General features: G+C 45.1%; 1 protein-coding gene across 12 annotated transcripts in view; it reads right to left on the reverse strand.

Moving 5' to 3' along the window:
• PPIP5K1 (diphosphoinositol pentakisphosphate kinase 1) overlaps positions 1 to 20654 on the reverse strand; it is a 53096-nt gene that overhangs the window by 19232 nt on the left and 13210 nt on the right. For 3 of the 12 annotated variants that reach the window (XM_006162862.3, XM_027766093.1, XM_027766099.1), the window contains 12 exons: positions 17457 to 17598; positions 17071 to 17294; positions 16624 to 16751; positions 16320 to 16434; positions 16058 to 16165; positions 14519 to 14635; positions 14207 to 14371; positions 12282 to 12431; positions 11277 to 11367; positions 8336 to 8461; positions 7575 to 7637; positions 911 to 1048 (listed from right to left, as the gene is read on the reverse strand). In XM_006162862.3, the coding sequence (XP_006162924.1) occupies positions 911 to 1048; positions 7575 to 7637; positions 8336 to 8461; positions 11277 to 11367; positions 12282 to 12431; positions 14207 to 14371; positions 14519 to 14635; positions 16058 to 16165; positions 16320 to 16434; positions 16624 to 16751; positions 17071 to 17294; positions 17457 to 17598 (1567 nt within the window). The remainder of the gene's footprint in view (positions 1 to 910; positions 1049 to 7574; positions 7638 to 8335; positions 8462 to 11276; positions 11368 to 12281; positions 12432 to 14206; positions 14372 to 14518; positions 14636 to 16057; positions 16166 to 16319; positions 16435 to 16623; positions 16752 to 17070; positions 17295 to 17456; positions 17599 to 20654) is intronic. The other 9 variants (XM_006162867.3, XM_027766100.1, XM_027766094.1 and 6 more) reach the window with 8 other exon arrangements.

Consider the following 20654-nt stretch of genomic DNA (forward strand, 5'->3'; position numbering starts at 1 on the left):
AAAGAGTGATGGTTCTATGACATTCAGTTAGCCTTTGAAATGATATATTGCTAAAAATAATTATTTATTTAATTTTTATTTATTATTATTTAATTTGACTAGAGAGAGAGAGAGAGAGAGCAAGAAGGAGGGAAAGTGAGAAAGCAAGCCACCGGGTCTGGGACTTGAACCATGGTCAGCCATGTGGGAGTCCAGCACATTAACCAACATGCCACCTGCTGGCCCAAGAATTATACTTTTTAAACAAATCTACTTTGATGTCTTTGTGGAGTGTCTTTTCTTTTTTTTTTAAGTTTATTTATTTATTATGAGAGAAAGAAAGAGGGACAGGTACCCCTAACAGCGTCTTGCCATGATGTAATTCTCCTCCATCTTCTCAGCTGGCCATGATTATGGATGAGCACCAGCATAGCTGGTGTGTTCTGGTCAACCCGGGATCTGAAATTGTGTCTCCTATGTGGCACCAATATCATGTGGTGGTACCTTGCTGCCTCTGCCATTGCAGCTGAGCCTATCTTTTTCCTTTTTCTTTTTTTTTTCCTTTTTAAATTCACCACATGTATGTGCACTTGCCAGAGACAGAGACATGGAGACAGAGAAAGAAAGTACCTCTCGATGAGGTGTGACTTCGCTGTAACCCTTTCTCCACGTCTCTGTCCTTTCAGGATTTTGGTGGGGGCACAAATGCACATGGGCCCAGCATGGCTTTCTTTTATTCCCTCCAGCATGTTTTTCAAATTTTCAAGGCCGAGATTTGAACCACTCAGCCAACCATGTAGGATTTGGCCCCCTTTGTCACTAGACCATGGCATCAGCCCCTTAATTATATTTTTAATGTACTTTCCCATTTCTAGTAAGCATGGCAGTGGGGGGCTTAGGTTGGAATGCAAAGTAAGAGTATTCTCCATACCTGCAGATGCCTGTGCCTGGGCATCGGTGTGGCGCTGGCAGACTTTACTTAAGAATTCACTCACTTGACGCAGGGAAAGGGCATTATGCAGTGTTTCCAGGGGGTAGATGGTAGGCACCATGGAGCACCCTTCAAATCCTATTAGAAAAGAGATGAGGAAAGTCAATGTTATTCCTGCCAGATAAACCCCAACTGGCCAAGGAAGCATAGAGAGTCCCTGAGAGCCATCAGGAGAGTCCATGGCTTTTGGAGTGTTGGGGTATCCAAGATTCTCAGGAAAGGGAGCTCTTTAGAGTCCCTAGGGGAGTCTGTTTCTTTAACCCTGGGTATCCTAAAAGGTTTATCTGCTAAAGCCTTCAGGTAAATGAAATCACCTTTACTACCTATGGGGAACCTATAATGTCCCGTAGAAAAAAATCAACAGAATCCCACTAGGGTAAGCACCAAAATTGTTCTTGCGCTTTCTAGGGGAATAAAATAAGGATCCAGAGGTACAGGGTGAAATTGTAGATCTAACATGAGGCAGGGAGGTCATGGAGCTGGGAAGAAACAGCAGAGTTTAGGAATAATGAATAAGAGAACCAGATTAAGGTGGAGGGTATGGAATCTAAAGAGGAGTTCATGCAACCTTAGGAAGTGGGTAGAGGGGCTAGAATACTTGGATGCAAACTGGAGGGCATGCAATATACATGAAGCTCAGCCCAGGAGAGTTACATGCATGAACAAGCCGGGGGATGGAAGTTCTTTCTTGGTCATTTCCATCACTTCAAAGCTTCTCCCTTCTGATCTACTGGAAGGCCCTAGACTTGCCAGAATCTCTCTACTCCATCAGGAAAATGAGGTAAACCCCCTAGAAAAAAAGAATAAATGCTGATTTTCTGCTCTAAGCCCAACAATTTTCCAGGATATGTCTCCCGGTCTGGATAGATTAGGGTGAACCCAAATAGATAACCCTAATCCCAGGGACTCTTGGTAGAAAACACTTCCCCAATGGAGAATCAAGAAATGCATATCCTGACCACTCTTTCAGTCCCCAACCTTCCCTATGCTTTTTTCACATCTCCTTAAGAATAGGGAGAATGGCAATATCTATGCAAGGCTTAGTTTCCTGTTCACCAATGCCTATAATCTAAAAGGACTAAACCTCACCACCTTCTAACCTCCAGCCCTTGTTTGCCTCACTGAGGGTGAGGGTCCTGTGCCTCAATTCTCCCCTGTAATCTAGTGACAGAGGAACAGGAGAGGTACAGTCTCTCTGGCTCCTCAGAGTTGCTAGAAAAATGTTTGGATTTGAAGATGGTGGTAGTAGAAGGTCAGAGAGATAAGAACCAATTTCAGGGCAAGAGATTACCTCTGTACTGAACAGACTGGGCAAGGGTAACATTAGGGTGGCGAGAAAGGAGAATAGGAGGGGATGAGCAGCCAATGCTACAGCTACCAGGCAGTCTGGCCCCAATCCCATCCAAGCGACTAAATGCAAGTCACATAACCTCAGGGCAAAGAGGAGAAAGGACTACGTGGGCTCTCCTGCCAGAAGTGCAATAAGCAAAGCAGTCAGTCCCAGCCGGGGTAGTGGCAGCAGCCAGCTTGGTGGCAGGGGGTACCGTAGAGGCACTCGGGGTCATCCTGGCCTGAGCGCAGCCAGTTCCGGAAGAGGCGCAGGTGGTAGGAGCACTGGTGCAGGTGATGCGCCAGCGTGGCATCCAAGGAGACTGGCCGGCCCCCTGGGCAGTCAGAGGAAAAACTGCGCAGCAACCGGACCACAGGGTGCTGGTCATCCAGCAGCTCTGGAGGGGGTGGGGGGACCACAGCAGGAAGCACAAAGATAAAGAAAGAGAAGAGGGAGAGACAATGAGGGGGCACTGGCTGACACAAGCATTACTGGGCGGTGGGGGCCACTCAGATCCAACATGAGCTAAGAGAGAAGCGGAGATGGTCAGAGCCGCTGGGCCTCTCGGGCAGGGAAGAGGAGTGTTGGCATCACACAGTGAGTCTAGAAGGATGGATTAGTGTGACCTTCGCCAGACGGCAAGGCCCTCCCACTCCTCCTTGAGCATAACTCAGTCAGTGCTTACAGACAGCAGCGATGTCATTCTGGACAGGGATGAGCTGGCAGCTCTGAGAATTAGAGCATTGAAAAGAACTCCAATTCCCCGGATGATTCCTGGGAAAACTCTAATTAAAGCCTGCTCCTCAGACAAGTGGATTTAAGAGGTTAGGATAGAGATGAAAAGATTCAAAGTCACTCAGAGAAGGTCAAGAATGATAGCAGAGGCTAGCACAGTAGCGCAGTGCATGACACAGAAGTGGGTTCCGATAGGACTGATCTTGGTTCACAGCCTCAGTGGCTTAAAAACATGCTGGACACTTGCATATGTGCCCAGGATCCTGACAGGACAGAGAATTGTAGAGAAAAGGATTGCAGTGTGACCAAGCCCTGCTGGGAGGTACTTTCTTTCCCTCTCTCCCCACCCCTCTAGCACTTGTGCTCACACAAGAAGAATGATACGGTGTGCTAAAAGGGCTCCTGAAGGCTCAGGCCATGCCCCCTGGACCAGACAGTAAGATAGTCACAGACAGGGCTGGTGCTGGACAGATAGCTGAAAACCAGGTGTAGGACTCCATTAAAACAGTACACGCTGAGACCAGCAGATGGCATATTGGTTACATTGCTGGACTCCCACATAGGTTCGAGTCCCCAACCTGGTGGCTTAAAATACATGCCGGGCATGTGTGCATGTGTGTCCAAAATCCCGAGAAGAGAATGGAGGAGAAGGGATTGTACCATGGTCATATTCCTGGGGGAGGGGGTGATTTCTCACATTCTGTCTCTCTGTCTCTCTGGTGAGCACATGTGCCCTACAGCAAAAAATCTCTTAAAAAAATAATAAAATACATGCTAAAAATGGAATCAAATCCAGTGCTATGGCACAGGTGGTAGGGAGTCACTGCAGTAGGTGCCACTGTACAAAATTGGAGCCAAAGGACCAGCAGTTAGCATAATGGCTATATTGCTGGACTCCCATGTAGTCAACTGCGGTTCGTGTCCTGGACCCCAAGGCTTAAACTCGCACCAGGCGTGTGTGCATGCATGCCCAAGATCCTGAGAGAAGAAAGGAGTAGAAAGGATTGCAGCGTGGCCATTCCCTCTGGGGGGTGATTTCTTGCTTTCTGTCTCTCTGTCTCTCTGGCAAATGCACGCACACTTAGGAAAAAAAAAAAAAAAAACTGGAGCCAAAAGGAAAAGTCCAGGATTTGGAATTTGGATCCTGAGTGGGCCTGAACACACAGGTATGCTTACAGGCATGCCTGTGATCATGGTTAGCTAGAAGGCTGGGAAGAGGACTGCAGTGTGGCAAGACCTGGTCAGGGGTCTCTTTCTCTCATCCTTACCCTCTCCTTCTCTCAAGAAATAAATAAACTTTGAAAAGAAAATGTAATGTGAAAATGTCAATGTTGACTGATCATTCTTTATTCTTGTGCAAATAAACAGATTTTTTAAAAAGTATATATAAATTTCAGGACTTGAAGGTCACTGTATCTATTACAGAAGTCAAAAGTTAGATAATTTTATATTTTCTTCCCACCACTGTTGAGTCTAACTGCACTTTGTTCAGCTGGCAAGTATAAAAGCTTTGATTCTGAACCTCTTATTGTCTAAACTGCTTGATAAACTTAGTGGGTGCTGCCAAAGGCCGAAGCAGTGAAAGGCACGTGGAGGTAAGTTGGGAAAGCTCTTGGGGAAGAGGTCCCAAGACCTGTTATGAGGATAGGTAAGAATCTGAGTACAGAATGTTGGTGTAGGGAAAGATCAAGGCAGCTCAGGATGACTAGTTGGAACTCCCAGACCAGGACTGGTTCCACAGAACGATCCCTCGAGACTACGGTTTTCAGAGACCTGTTTGGATGTCAGGAGAGGTTTCAGCTCTACCTGGGCTAGTCTGGTAAGCACTAACTGTACCAACTATAACACCGCTGTGTGGGTCCCTGGAAAATAACGGGTTTGCAGACCCAATGGGTACATTCTGACACTTGAATGAGGATGAGACACAGTCTTTCCCCCACTTTATTAATTTCCTTTGGTGAACTCAGCGTGCAGTTTAGTAACAGGCCTTATTTGTGTGTTAGATGTAGTCACAGGGTGGGACAGAAACGTATCAGGAATAGAAACAGTAATGGACTAAGAACTGCTTTCTCAACAAACTATGAAGACAGACAGTACTACCTTTCCTCCTTTACAAAGCCATGTCCAGTTTTTCACCAAGCTGTTTCAAAACCAGACATCATGGCAGGGAGATAGCGATGATGGGACAATAGGCTGGCACAGGGCTGTGACTAATCTGTCACAAGCAAATGCAGATAGCACATCCACTCTGTAATTGCTGGGCAGTCAAGCAAGATCTTGACCATGGGATAGAGACTTGATATTGTCCCGAGGCCAAATTAAATCAAGATAATCTTCAGCAGGCAATACAATAGCTCCCAATGTCTACAACAGGTAGATTACAGATTGTGGATTCTCAAGCACAACGGCCTGCAAGCTCAAGCATAAGAGAAACAAAGGAGGCCAGAAGACCTCTGAGGAAGTGTGCAGGGGGTTGGAGGAAATTTTATATCTGTTCTCCTGCTCTATACCTGAATCATCCAGGTCTTTTTCCCCTCTCCTTTTTTGGGGGACAGGATTTTATTCAACTGGTGAGGCTGCTAGTCAAAGCTTCAGGGAACTAGAAATATATCGGTTTGAGGATCTGTTTTATGAACTTGGGTCTTTTCTTATGAAACCAAAGAAACTTAGCTCTAATTTCAGGGGTCCAGGTTACTGGAACTGTATTATGGACCCTAACCCAAGTCCCAGGACATGGGGTTGGTGAGACAAGTTCAATTCTGCCGGTGACTGTGGCATATGAAGACCAGAAGAGCTTGAGGCTAAATGAGTAGGCACAGCCAAGCTACTCTGAGTGTTGACTCTTGCCACTGGCACAAATGGGAGTCTGGAATCAGAGATAAACTGAGGAACTAATGTCAGTCAACCTAGGCAAAGATTTCAGCAGTGCCTCGTGGAGATGTATCACCTGACTACCTAAAATCTAGCAGCTGCCACTGGCTAGGCCGCAGGAGATCAGCATGGGGAGGCTTTCTAGCTAAGGAGCCAGGCTATTTCACCTCCTTCAGAGAATCCTGGCTCTTGGACAGAAGAAAACCATACTTAACAAAATTGGGTTTACCTTGAAGATACAGCACAGAGAGAAAACTATGGATATAAAGGATAACACCTCAACAGGGAATGAGCCCTAGGTTTTCCTGCCATACCTTACAAAGAAACCATTGCTCTTCCATTTTTGGTTTCCATAGATCTCCAAACTTTCCCACCTTAATGTGAAAGACTCATTTCTTTCATGCTCATGAACAATTATTCATTCCTAAGCTCCCTCAGAATTCCCAACACACATCTCAACTCTTCATTTAAAGCTTTTCTGAACCAGTTCTGCCATAAGTAGGCTGAGCCACATGGAAACGATTAGGTTGTTGGAAAAGTCATGGCATATTTTGCCTCTGTTTTTCTATGTAAAAAAAAAAAAAAAAATCATGGGAATCAGCAGGTGAGATGGCATAATGGTTATGTCACTGGACTCTCATGTAGTCAACCACAGTTCAAGTCCCAGACCCAGTGGCTTAAAATTCACTTCAGGGGCTTGTGCATGTATGCCCAATATCCCGAGAGGAAAATGGAGTGGAAGGGATTGTGACATGGCCATCCTCCCTGGGAGGTGATTTCTTGCTTTCTGTCACTCTATCCCTGTTTCTCCAGCAAGTCCACAAGCCCTATAACAAAAATCTCTCTTAAAAAAAAAAAAAAAGAAAAGAAAAAAAAAAAAGTCATGACTTTCCCAACAACTTAATACATTTAAAAACTCAAAGTATAGTTCTTTTTTCTTTACCTATTACCTTCTACTCCTTTATTTTTCTCTATCATCCCAAGGCAATCTGGGCTCTTGTTTTCCAGGCCCAGCCACCAGGTTAGTAGTCACATAAAGCAGATGTTGGAAACACACGAGCCACACAAAGTACATATAATGGCAGAGAAGAGGAATATGGAGATGGGAAACTATATACTCAAGATCAGTACCCTTAGAAGTCGGCTTGGGAGCTGGGAACTGCAGCATTGCTCCAAGAGAGGGAAAAATTAGTCATCCACTCCAGTAAAAGAGTTGGGAAAAAAAAAAAAAAAAAGAAAAAAAAACCATGAAGAACAAAATCAGGTAAGCTGGGGGAAGGGGGAGGAAATGGAACCAATCTAGGAAATACTATTCTCTTCCTAAGAAGGAGTCATGGTCACATTGCTATACAGCCCGGCATGTGATAGGAAAGGAAGCAGTTTAATCAAAGTTTTGATGGTGATGCTGACAAAAGGGACATAATGGTGATGATGGTGATTATGGAAGTAAGACCCTGAGTTGCCACAGGGAAGGACAGCCAGGCTGAAGCCAAGACTAAGGTTGTCACAAGGAAAGTGTCCCAGGAGGGACACTTGGTGGGTGGATCACTCAGACAGCAAGGTATCAACACAAGGAAGGAGAGGCACAGTCAGTGTCAGAACTCAGAGGTTAAGTGTCTGGAGGTGACATGGTGAGGAGGGATGACATTGAGTCAGAAGCAAACGTACCGTTAGTCGGATGCTTTGCAAACGACACAGAAAATCGTTTTACGGCCGGGACAAACAAGAGCTCTGGGGAGAAAAGACATCATGGGGATTATACCCACCCCTGTCCCCACCCTCTGCTCTGGAGTTTGCCCGCCATATACTCTGCTCTGTACAGTTAGTTACATGAGCTGCTCCCATCCCCATCCTTCAGATTCCTGCCTACAACATGTCAGTCTTTTCTCCTGGTACAATCTCTTAGCAATCTACGGGTCATCTCCACCAATATACAGCCCCACAAACAACCCTAGTTTTACCACTGTATCTTCTTTCTGGCCATTTGGAAATAAAATCTTTGTAGAATATTTCATCCTTTCCCCCAATTTCCTTTTTTTTCTTTTTGCCTTAGCTGAGCAACTTCCCCATTCTTAACCCTGATTTTCTGGATTTTAATTGAGGCTCCACTGCATCCTTCCTGACCATGGATCATCCTCCTTGATCCTTACCCCTACAGTCCAGAATCCAGGAAAGAGTAAAAATTGATGCAGCAGGGCTGTATGTGGGAGATTATGAAGGGATAAGCATAAATAAGTAGTATTTGTATAGCGAGAGGGAATGCAAATGAAGGGGTGGGAGGGGTCCTGGTTCCTTCTCCCATCTATCACTGAAGAAAACTTGTTACAAGGCCAGTGTCATGCTATCTTAAGCATAAATAGTACTTGAGCTGGGTTCCTGGTGGGAGATAAATGAAGGAGAGAGTTGCCCCCCAAAACCCACCCACATACCATCTCGGTGCTTCAGACTGGCAGGTGGTAGCTTTTTGCCATGGCTGCGGGCGTAGTCCTGAAGATTCGGGGCACTGGAGGAGCCACCCAGCACTGTGGTGCTGAACAGCCCTGTGCACTGTGAGCCTGCAAGGCCGGGAGTGCATTAGTAGCCACGCAAAGCTGCAACTACCACACAGAAATAAACACAACTTCACGAGACGACATTAAGACATACACACAGCCATTCAGAGACACCACCATGTGATCACAAACTGCTTATACTACTGTTCATAGCCACACTGGGCAAGCAAAGTGGGGATTCTCCTGAAGGTCTACATGGCAGACATAGAGGCCACTACAAATGCAGGGTTAGTCATATTAGGGGATTCAAAGCTACCAAAAGGAATAGACTGTGCTCTCTAGGTATCTGTCAGAAATACTGAAAATAAAAAAGGTAGATCTCTTTAGGTTCCCATAGATTAATTCAGTGTTCTTTACCCTGGGTAAATCCAAGGTAAGTGGATTTGAGAAGCCTAAAGAAACTCAGAAGAAATCTAGTTCCTTCCATGTTTCAAAAGAGTTGTGATTAAAACTAGAGACGGAGGTTTGAGCTCTCAGCTGAGATCTTTCCAATTCTTTATCAAACACCCTTCCTCCCTTCAAACCTATTTACCTTTCCAAAGAACAAAAGTATGAGACTCATTGAATCTTTAGAACTGGAAAGGACTCAGCGAGCACACAGTACAATCTTCTCATTTTAGAGATGAAGAAACAAGATCCAAAAGGGATCGCCTCTGTTCAAGGTCACATCATTTGTTAGGAGCTAATGGATGAGTATCTAGATTTCCTGACTCTGAGAATCAACTGTATTCAGTTAGAAAATATATAGTGGGTTTTTTTTTTTCATGAGAGAAACAGTATAATTTCTGAAGTCAAGATGGACACAAATGATAAGGCATGTGAAGAATCATCTGATTATATGCAGAGCATGCCATTTATGTGCTGAGCACCCTAACCAAGAAGGAAAGTGGGAAACAACAAAATGACACATTTTTTCAGTTCTTGAAAATTTATTGCCTTGTAAGCTCTATGCTCAAAGCCAGATGCTCATATACATAAGTTCAAAGAAAGCAAAGAGAACTCCACTGTCAATCAGAGGAGTAACAAAATTTGAGGAATCTCAGAAAACAGTAAATAAGGCCAGTCACTGCCCCCAATCTGACCTAGAGTAGGGTGGGGACTCCATGGTTCCTTCTCTTACTGTGGCTCATAAGGACAGAGTAGTCAGGAGGAAACAAGACTAACACCCAAGGCCTTGGCACTTGTCCTCTACTTTCAAATCCATCTTAGTTAAGACCCTAACTTTGACTTGGGACTTAACATTCATTGGGATGATGGACAGAGCAGAGAGGAGGAAGTTTCCTTTGAGACCATAAAGAAGGAGTCATAGTTTCAGGAGTCTCAGGATTTCCAGGTCACCAGAAAAATCAAACTCAGATGGCTGATGATCTTTACCCCGGAATTTTAAACCTCTCCTCTACACAATAACTTCTCCTACCTTTCATGCACAAGCAGATTCTAAAATGGGGTTCCAGAGAGTAGTAAAGGCTGTTAAATATGTTTGCTCCTCTTTGGAGAAGCTGAAACTAGCTGGCTCTATCCCAGACTACCCTGAGCTTTGTTCTACATCTACTTCCTCCACTGAATCATTTTCTAATGTAGTCATGTCCATCCTCCTCTTCCCAGTCCTCGGATCATCTCAGAGGGTGGCTTCTACCTTACCACCACCATCTGTCAACTAATGCCATGTTTATATCTCTGCTTCATTCTTGAAAGCACTCCCAATCAACTGGGGCAGACATACCTATCCTTTTTTCCAGCCTATATATATTTATCCCCTACTAGGGCTTCTGAGAAAATAAGTCCACATTATAGAACTATACATTTTTCATTTATTTCTCATGTGTCACACTATCTATCTTATCTCAGGACTCTAGAAGGAAACCTATTCTCATAAAATTAGCCTGGAAAATTACCAAAACCTTTCTCTTCCTTGCTGGTCCAAATGCTGACCATTTTGGCGCCAAGAAATTGAAAGACAAGGACAAAACTGAAAGAAAAATAAGATGAGCTAAATAAAATAATAAGACAAAATAGAAAGAGCCAGGGGACAATGTCCAGACCCCATGCAATTGTCAACGATCTCCAGTTCTAGTGACTGACTTACAGGATAGTGTGTTCAGAGACAGTCCCTCCCAAGTACCACCTCCCCCTCCCAGAAAATATAAAACCCTTTGAGGCTTGGTCCTTCCTTCAGTCTGTGTTCTTAGAAAAGGGTGCATGTTCTCCACCTTCTCCAGAGATCAGAAAAATAAAGAGATTCCCTGAAAGTCCTGAGAGAAGCCTCTACCACTAAGTCTCAGATTTATCCCTCAATTTTCCAGAAGCGAGGGGAAAAAGTTATAGAATTAGGAGGGGATGGAAGAGATGACATATAGGTAGGAGGGGCCAGAGCAAGGATGTGGAAAACAAAGGTTTCAAGGGAGGACAAGGTACAAGCTCTCCAAATGAAGAATATGACATTTACGGGGATCACAAGTACCTCTATTTATAGCTCTGTCTGCTAACTCTGAAGGTTCAGAGTCTCCATGGCCCCTTAAGGTCTGGGCTCAACTGGAGGGACAGATAAGGAATGAGAAGGAAAGCTGGAAAAATGCTCTTCAGTCAGGGACATGGGGATTGGTGTAGAAAACCAGAAGATAAACACCCTCCTGGGATGGTAGCAACCAAATTCACATATAAATATGGCATCTCTCACTTCATCTTCCTTGCCCCAGCCTGACACTTCCACTGACTTCATGGTTCCTACTCCCATGACAAAGGCTTCTCACAATAAAACTCTAAAGAACAGACAGACACCCCTTTCCAAAAACAGGTGAGAGATGCTGGAAAACCGTACCTAGGCCACTCTGCTGCATCTCTGCTGGTGGCCGTGAAGATGAAAAGAGCCGGTACCCACCAGGCCTCGAAGACGAAGTTTCAGAAAGCACCTGCAGAAAAAAGACTCTATGTTATCATTTTGCCACCTTAATCCAGCAGCATAAAACCCAGGTCCTGAATTCCTTCCCCTACAAAGCCAAGCAGTGTCAGAAAGTTTGGAAGAACCAAAAGATTTATAAGGGAAAAGGAATGAAAAGGGAACAGAGAGAGTACTTCGTGGAGGTTACTGTTCGGGGAATCTGACTATTTTCAAGCTGTCAAGCCCACAGTCCTCCCATATGAGAAATTGCTATTCAACCATTTCTGGTTCCCAGCAGAGCAGAGCTCCCTAATCTTGTCTATCCCTTCCCAGGACTCAGAAGGCCAATCACATTGCTCAGCCATAAGTAGAAAGTTAAAGTCAGCCACCCTCTCTTCTTTCTTTCTCTCTTTCTCTTTCTTCCTTTCTCTCTTTCTTTCTTTTTTTTTTTCCCCCAGAGATTTTTGCTACAGGGTGCATGCTCTTGCCAGAAAGACAGAGAGACAGAAAGCGAGAAGTCAACCCCCAAGGGGGATGACCACGTCACAATCCCTTCTCCTCCATTCTCCTCTCAGGATCTTGGGCATGCACACACACGTGCCTGGTATGAGTTTCAGCCACTGGGTCAAGGACTCAAATCGCAGTTGACTACATGGGAGTCCAGCGACATAGCCATTACACCAACTGCTGGTCCCCTACCCTCTCTTCTTTCTATGGGGCAGTTGTGGCCACTGCAACCATATACAGTATCTTATATGAACCAGGAAGGCTTCCCTTCCAACTATCTTGCTCCTGGACACTTGAGACAGATTTCTAAAAATGCCCATGAGGGCCCAATCACACAACCCCCAACACATATACATCCCATCTAGATAGAGTTCTAAGTCCCTAGTTCCCAAAGGCAAAGACAGAGGCAAGAAAGGCAAGTGAGGTAGGGAGGGACACCTGTGTGCAGGACGCCAGGTGAGTGGTGGACACAGCCCGGGGCTGTAGGCCGATGGCTGGGGAAGGCCGGGGGAGGTCTCCTGACCTCCGGCGGCGCCGTCCCCGCAAGGGGATCAGGTCCAGGTTCCCCGTGCACTGCATGTTCATGACCTGCAATCAGACCGGGTGGAAAGCCGGTCACGGCTCCTTTAGCTCCCAGGCTCCCAAAAGCCCCAGTGCCCATAGGGCGAGCTAGTTATAGAACTGGAAAAGATAACCAGTGAGGCCCAGTTGCTATGAAGGCCACCAGTTTTGTCATCTAAAACAGTTTATATATATACAGAATGACAAAAGGAGAAGAGATGAGCGAAGGATATGGCTGATAAAAACTGTCCAATACCTATATTTATAGAGCAAGAAGAAGAAATAATGTAAGGCTGTGTGACCAAGATGCAGAGAGATTTTCTTACAAAGGTGAGGTGCATAATCTGGGCAACCACCATCCTGGATGAACCAGGGTCTAAGCAGCTCTAGAACTGAAAGGAAGGAATGTGATTACAGGAAACTTCCTATAGGTCTGAAAGAAAAAGGTAGTTCATCAAGTCTTAGGAGGTGATACATGGAGACCTCTCCTTTGACTACATTTCCTGCCTGTCTAAACCAGAAGGAAAAAAAGGGGTCAAACACAATGGCGTCAGGGAGACTAGCAGACCGTGTGAATGGGGAAGACACTCAGCTATGGAGCAGCAATCTATTGGTGGAACATTATGTGTCATTCTTTCAATCTGATCTATTTTGCATGAATCTATAGGGCATTACATAGTATGGATACCCAGTTACACCTGCATCTCAAAGAGAAAATACACAACCTACTTAAAGAAACTGCATTTTCACAATGCCGATTTCACCTTAAAATAATCAGCAAGTAAATGATGAATCCAGAAAAGAGACTGTACTTTGTCTTCTCACCTTTCTCTAAAATTGGGGCTGTTAAACCTCTGGCTTAATCTATGCAAGCTAGTTACAGATTCTTCAGAGATATCCATAAGTGGAAAACCAATTCCTCTAAGATAGAGACCCGGTACAGAGTCAAGTAAATAGAGTCATCAGACCAGAGGAAACTCAAATCAGGTGGTGCAAGCCCCTGAGACAGGGATAATTCACAGTGTCAAAAATGAATTTTTGGTCCAAAGAAGAAAACGATCTTTCTAGTAAAAAGACCAAAATAAAAACCAAAGGACAGATTTTAGAACTAGAACCAGAAGTAAAGGAAAACTCCAAGAATGACAGAACATAGGACCAGGCAGATAAATCTCCTCATCAAAAAAAGGAAGAGCTCCAGACTGATCCCCTTTCTGGAACAACAGCATAGATAACCCTAAAGAACTTGAAGTACCAGGTGTCGGCTCTTGTCTGAGCTATGATGTTCACCCAAGGCAACAAAGAGATGGAGAGGGCCTCATTTTTAGTATCAATTTTATTATTATTACTATTTATTGAATGTCTCTAAGGTGAATATTATCCAGATTTTACAGACTGAAAGAAAAAATTGAGGCTTAGAGAAGTTTGGCTACCTAGCCAGGTCACACAGCTTCTAAGCAGCAGACAGAGATTGCTGCTGTTGTTTTCACTCTATTTCCTTTTAAAGAATTGCCTTTTCAAAATCATCCAGAGACCTCCTCTTCAATCTCATTTCTTAAAAAAACCTTTTTTTTAGACACCTGTCACTGGCAGCTCTTTAATCTCAGAAGTAACAACCATTCTAAAGAAGCTCTATTGGGAGCCAGCTGTGAAAGAGAAATTAAATAAAACACATCCATCAGGGACAGGAGGGCTCTGCTCCAGGTCCACACATTCCAATAGGATTGGGGGATTCAGAAGATACATGAACACAATCCGATGAGCACTTTCACCCCTTCACCTCTTTCCCAAGCCCCTCCCATTACCTCCATGGAGCCAGCTTTTCTGTTACGAATGAGGGGTGATCTCCTCGGGAGGCCAGGGCCTTCAGTGGGTTGGGGTGAAGTCTGCAACGCTCGGTCTGGCTCATCTGATGCCTTCCCTGGGCACAGGTTCTCTATGCTGCCCTGGTCTGTTTTCATCTCCTCGTTCTGTTGAGTAACAGGCAGAGAAAAGGGAGGCGTCAATGGCCTCCAGCCTCCCAAACCCAGGCTCTCCAACTCTATAATCTCCCTGTATTGCTTCCCACTACTTGTTTCCTAAGTCTTTCAGTCCCACGTTCCACTATTCTGACCCACCTCAGAAGAGGCTGGACGGAACCCACAGCCAGTTGGGGCACTGCCTTCTTCCTCGACACCTTTCACTCCAGGGCTGAAGTGCAGCTCCACATGGAACCGTTCCTCTGACAAGGGATCCTGTGGGCATCATCAAATAAAGGGGGAGTTGGAGAAGTTGGATATGGTGGTGGAGACCAGGCCAGGGCAACAGTGAGGAACTTGAAAGGATACACGCTTCCAGGGTTGAGGTTTCAGTATCCTACTCCCTTCTGGGGCTGATCTGCTGCAGCTTTCCTTTAAGTATAGTCTATTACAGGATCCTCTTTACCTCATCACCACTGGTGATTCATTGCTCCATATGACTTTCAGACTTCTGGTTCTTTAATCCTTCCCATCCATTTCCCACTATAATTAAGCTTTGCTACAGCGAATGCAGCAGCACATTAAAAGATATCTTTGGGGCCAGTAGAAGGTGTGAAGGTTGGGGTGGCTAGATCATACATGCCTGACTGTGTGTTTCAAGTCCCAGACTTGGCAAATGAAAAACACACCAACTGGGGCCAACAGGTGGCATGGTGGTTAAGGCACTGGACTCCCACATGACTGAACACGGTTCAAGTCCCAGACCCAGTGGCTTAAAAATCACGTTGGGTACATATACATGTGAATCCAAAATTCCAGGAGAAGAATGGAAAAGGGATTGTGGTGTGACCATCCCCCTAGGGTGATTTCTTATTTTCCCTCTCACTGTCTCTCTCCAGTGAGCACACATGCCCTATGGCAAAAATCTAAAAATAAAGAAAAAATAAAAGCAGCAGGTGTGTGTGTGTGTGTGTGTGTGCACATGCTCCAAATTATGAGCGAATGGAAGAGAAAGGATTGTGGCATGACATGACATGACCATCCCCCCGTGGGGGTTGCTTTCTAACTCTCTATTTCTTATTTCTTTCTCTCTTCAGGGAGTGCACATGCTCTCTGACCACTAAAAAAAAGTTTATATATGTGTGTATGTGTATAAATGTATATAAACACACACACACACACACACACACACACACACACACACAGGCAGACAGACCTTTGTGGAGTCAAATATAGAATCATGACTGAGAGACAGGACTTAACATTGCCCTAAATTCCATTCCCTCTCTAATACCAGATCTGTGTTCTGGGTTACTCTCTGGCTCAACATCATCCCAGAACACATATTCTGCTTCAGTAGAACCTCCTAGATGCTCTTGTAATTCTGTGCCTAGAAGCTATACCTAGCTAGATTCTACAAATTATAAGAATAAGAAAGATTTTTAAAAATAATAATAAAGATAGAAAGAAAGGGGTCCTTGGGTCCAGCAGGTGGCATGGTGGTTAAAGGCACTGGACTACCACATGGCCGACTGCGGTTCAAGTCCTAGACCTGGCGGCTTGCTCTCTCACTTTCCCTCTCTCTTTCTCATTCTCAAACTTTGTCCCTTTCTGGTCAAATTTAAATAAATAAATAAATAAAGTTAAATAAAAGAAAGTAAAGGGCCCTCTCCACATCCCACCCTGTTAGCTCCTCACCCGTGTGTTGTCCTCATAAAGCATGATGACAATTTGGGTCATGTAGTTGAGCTCGGAGATGGCACTAAGATAAGCCAAAGCTCGCTGCCACTGTGCATCTTGGGTCTCCTACCGAACACAAAATGAGACAAAGCCAATGCCCAAGAACAAGGGAGTCAGTGAACTGAGCAGACTGGGAAAAGCTTGCAGTGAAAAGAAGTATGAAGAAGAAAGTATTGGGAAGAGATGTTCACAGGCTAAGGAAAAAAAAAAGGGCCCTTACATCAAGAAGTCCTCCATAACGGAAGACACTCAGCAGAGAGTGGACGTGGCTCTCACTGGTAAAATAGAGACGTGTTCGAACATGGCGGCCTGGGGAGAGCACTCCTCGGGAGTACCTGAGATGACAGCTAAATCACCACATGGTCAGATGATCCTCTTCCCACCCTTCTGCAAACTCCCTCCTCCCATCTCAGACTTCTTTCCAACCCAGGATCCCTTCTATTTCTTGTCCCCCAGCCTGATTCCCCCAGGGCTCCCTGACATGCCCCTCCCTCCATCCAGCACCCCTCCCAGCCCTCCCTCACAGGGGATGCAGCTTGTTGACAGACTCATCCTCGTGGGTTCTCTGCAGGTCAAGTAGTATCTTCCGCAACAGTGGAAGACAGAAGCCCACAGCAATTTCCAGTTTCTCCTCCCGACTGATCCCGTACTCCTAGAGGCCATAGGCCAGGAATAAGTAACTCAATGAATCTTGTTTTCTTTTGCCTCAAACTCCTAGACCCAAGATCATGTCTACCTTTGTCTTAGGTCTGGGGCTTCTTTCATGTTTATTATATTAGTCCCTGTTTCCAGGTTATCTCCTCCTGTACTTACCCAGAGCCAGAGTGGAACCTGAGAACTGCAGCAACTCAGCTAATTCCTTCTCTACGTTTCCTTCCCCTAGTTCCCAAATCGCCCCTGCTAGGCACCTTTTCTCTCCTTTCGTCCCCAGTGCCCTTATCCCAAGCCTAGATCCCTTATGCGGGACATACCTGGGGGATGACCACATCGGCCAGTGCCTTAGAGAGACGAAGCAACTCTGCTGTGCCTTGAAGTCCTAGACTGCCATTGTGCTGCACATCATACTTGACACAGTCATAGATGTCAGGGATTTTACTAATATCATACCGCCCACTCTTCTGCCGGAAGTCACGCTCCAGCTTGCTCCAACGCTGTAGCATTAGCTCTAGCGTCTCACTGTGGTAGAGTTGCAGGTCTGAAAGAAAGTGGGCAGTCAGACCAAAGATTTTACCTCTAACAGAAGACTCTGAGAAATGAGGACACCTTGTCTCAGGCATTTAGGAGAGAACAACGGAGTCCCTGAGAAACCCATCCATACCTGAGACTTTGAAGGAAAGGCCATAGTAGTCATACCCACCTACAGACTTGGGGTCCTGCATCCGTTCCCGGATCTGGTAGGTGAGGTTTTCAATCAGGGCAAATACCTGATCACAGACCTTCACAGGATTCTGGATGACAGTCATAGAGTTGATCAGGGAGGTGCTTCCCGTGGGAGCCAGCTATTGGGATTAAGAGAGAAGAAAAGCCTGATAGGTTGACTCAGTGTCAATTGCTCAGGTTCCTGTGAGCTTGTTATATAGATAGAGTGTTTGCAATATAGATCTAATTGCAGGCTCACTGCAATGAGCAATCTTAGGCTACTGGGCATAGAAGTAGATCTAGGGTCTTCGAGTGAGGGGACTGCTCTAGCACATGGTGGGGTCAATCCTAAAAGTCTTAAGAGCCTAGAGAAAATAAAACAGACCTAAGTTCTTTTCTCAAGGGCTCTAAATACACATGGAAAAGGCCAGGGAATAAATATTAAACTTAATAGCATAGCTTCATGAGTAGATATTAACAATATCACCATCATGTTCCTCTAAACATGCTTAAGATCAGAGTAGAAATTCTACTTCAGAACTGGAATCTAATTCAAGCTTTCAGGACAGTCACAGTCAAGGAGGAATGGGAAGGAAAAAGAAGACTGTGGGTAGAATGCACAACTCTACCGAGGTCCTCACAAGTTGTATTCTTGCTAGCAAAAGGAAGCAAGGAAGAATGGGAAAGTTGCCTTAGCTTCTTTGGATCTGATATTCCAAAGGACTGGAAAATAAAGGGAAAATGTCCTGCCCACCTTAACAAGTTCTACTCAGAGAAGAACACAGAAAATGCTATTCCATAAGCAATATGCTCAACTATTTAGCTCATTTAAGAACCTATTAGAGGGGTGACAGGTAGCACGGTGGTTAAGGGTACTGGACTCCCACATGGCCAACCATGGTTTGAGTCCTGGACCTGGTGGCTTGCTTTCTCACTTTCCTTCTCTCTCTCTCTCACTCTGTCCCTCTCTGGTCAAAATAAAATAAATAAATAAAGTTAAAATAAAGTAATACTTAAAAAAAAAAAAAAGATCAGAAATGGTTACACAACAATGAGAATGTCCTAAATTCCATAAAAATGCTAGCCATGCTGGTATAGCAGTAGGGTGCTGCTGCATGAGACTGGGGCCACATGGAAGGCACAAGTTTGGATATCAGACCAACCTGAATAGCCTGGGGGTGACAGCATATATCTACAAGCCTGGTTAACTGGGAGGATAGGGAAGAGCATATCAAAGCCAAGAAAGACCCTGTCAAATATATCTCTCAGGGGGAACGGTGGTTAAGGCACTGGATACCTACATCGCTGACCACAGTTTGAGTCCTAGATCTGGCAGTTTAACAATCACACTGGGTGCATTTGTGTGTTTGTGCCCAAAATCCCAGAAAAATGGAGGAGAAGGGATTGTAATGTGGCCATCTCCCTTCGGGGAAACGAGTGGTTTCTCACTTTCCTTCTCATGATCTCTCTCTCCCCCCAGTGGGCGCATGTACCCCATGGCAAAAACCTTAAAAACAAAACAAAATGACAACAACAACAACAAAAAACCTCTCTCATAAAAAAATTTGGCCAACCATGGTTTGAGTCCTGGACCTGGTGGCTTGCTTTCTCACTTTCCTTCTCTCTCTCTCTCACTCTGTCCCTCTCTGGTCAAAATAAAATAAATAAATAAAGTTAAAATAAAGTAATACTTAAAAAAAAAAAAAAGATCAGAAATGGTTACACAACAATGAGAATGTCCTAAATTCCATAAAAATGCTAGCCATGCTGGTATAGCAGTAGGGTGCTGCTGCATGAGACTGGGGCCACATGGAAGGCACAAGTTTGGATATCAGACCAACCTGAATAGCCTGGGGGTGACAGCATATATCTACAAGCCTGGTTAACTGGGAGGATAGGGAAGAGCATATCAAAGCCAAGAAAGACCCTGTCAAATATATCTCTCAGGGGGAACGGTGGTTAAGGCACTGGATACCTACATCGCTGACCACAGTTTGAGTCCTAGATCTGGCAGTTTAACAATCACACTGGGTGCATTTGTGTGTTTGTGCCCAAAATCCCAGAAAAATGGAGGAGAAGGGATTGTAATGTGGCCATCTCCCTTCGGGGAAACGAGTGGTTTCTCACTTTCCTTCTCATGATCTCTCTCTCCCCCCAGTGGGCGCATGTACCCCATGGCAAAAACCTTAAAAACAAAACAAAATGACAACAACAACAACAAAAAACCTCTCTCATAAAAAAATTTAAAAAAAAGAAAGAAGGAAAAATGTTAAAATTCTACCACAATTTAAAAGAATAGATACTTCTGGGCCAGCAGGTGGCATGGTGGTTGAGGCACTGGATCCCAAATGGCTGACAGCATGGTTTGACTCCTGGACCCAGTGGTTTGGAAATCAAGCCAGGAGCATGTGCATGCATACCCAAACTTCCAGAAGAGGAAAGCAGAGGAGAAGGGATGGTAGCACGGCCCTTCTCCCCCTCCCCCCGGGGGGTGGTGATTTCTCACTTTCTCTCTGCCTCTCTCTGGCAAATACAAGTACCCCATAGCAAAAACAAAACAAAACAACAAAAAAAGAAAGAATAAAATTTTTTTTTTTTGGAGAGGTTTTTGCTATAGGGCGTATGCACTCACCAGACAGAGAGAGACAGAAAGATAGAAAGCGAGAAATCACCCCCCAGAGGGGATGGCCATGCCACAATCCCTTCTCTTCCATTCTCCTCTTGGGATCTTGGGTATGCATGCACACCACCCGGAGTGAATTTAAGCCACCGGGTCTGGGACTTGAACCACAGTCAACTACATGAGAGGTCCAGGACTCGAACTGCAGTCAACTACATGGGAGTCCAGCAACGTAGCTATTATGCCATCTGCTGGTCCCCTTCTTATTATTTTAATTTGACCAGAGAGAGAGAGAGAGCGGGAAAGTGAGAATCCAAGCCACCAGGTCTGGGACCCAAACTGCAGTCCGCCATGTGGGAGTACAATGCACCAGCTGTACAAAATACTTTTTTAGGAACCAGCAGATGGCATAATGGTTATGTTGCTGGATTCGCATGTAGCGGACTGCTGTTCAAGTCCCAGACCCATCAGCTTGAAACTCAAGCCGGGAGCCTGTGCGTGCGTGCCCAAAATCCTGAGAGGAGATTGGAGGAGAGGGGATTGTAGCATGGCCATCCCCCCCCCCCCCCTTCACAC

The sequence above is a fragment of the Tupaia chinensis genome, unplaced genomic scaffold (assembly GCF_000334495.1).
Source record: "Tupaia chinensis unplaced genomic scaffold, TupChi_1.0 Scaffold141044_1, whole genome shotgun sequence".
In the NCBI taxonomy this organism is placed as follows: domain Eukaryota; kingdom Metazoa; phylum Chordata; class Mammalia; order Scandentia; family Tupaiidae; genus Tupaia; species Tupaia belangeri.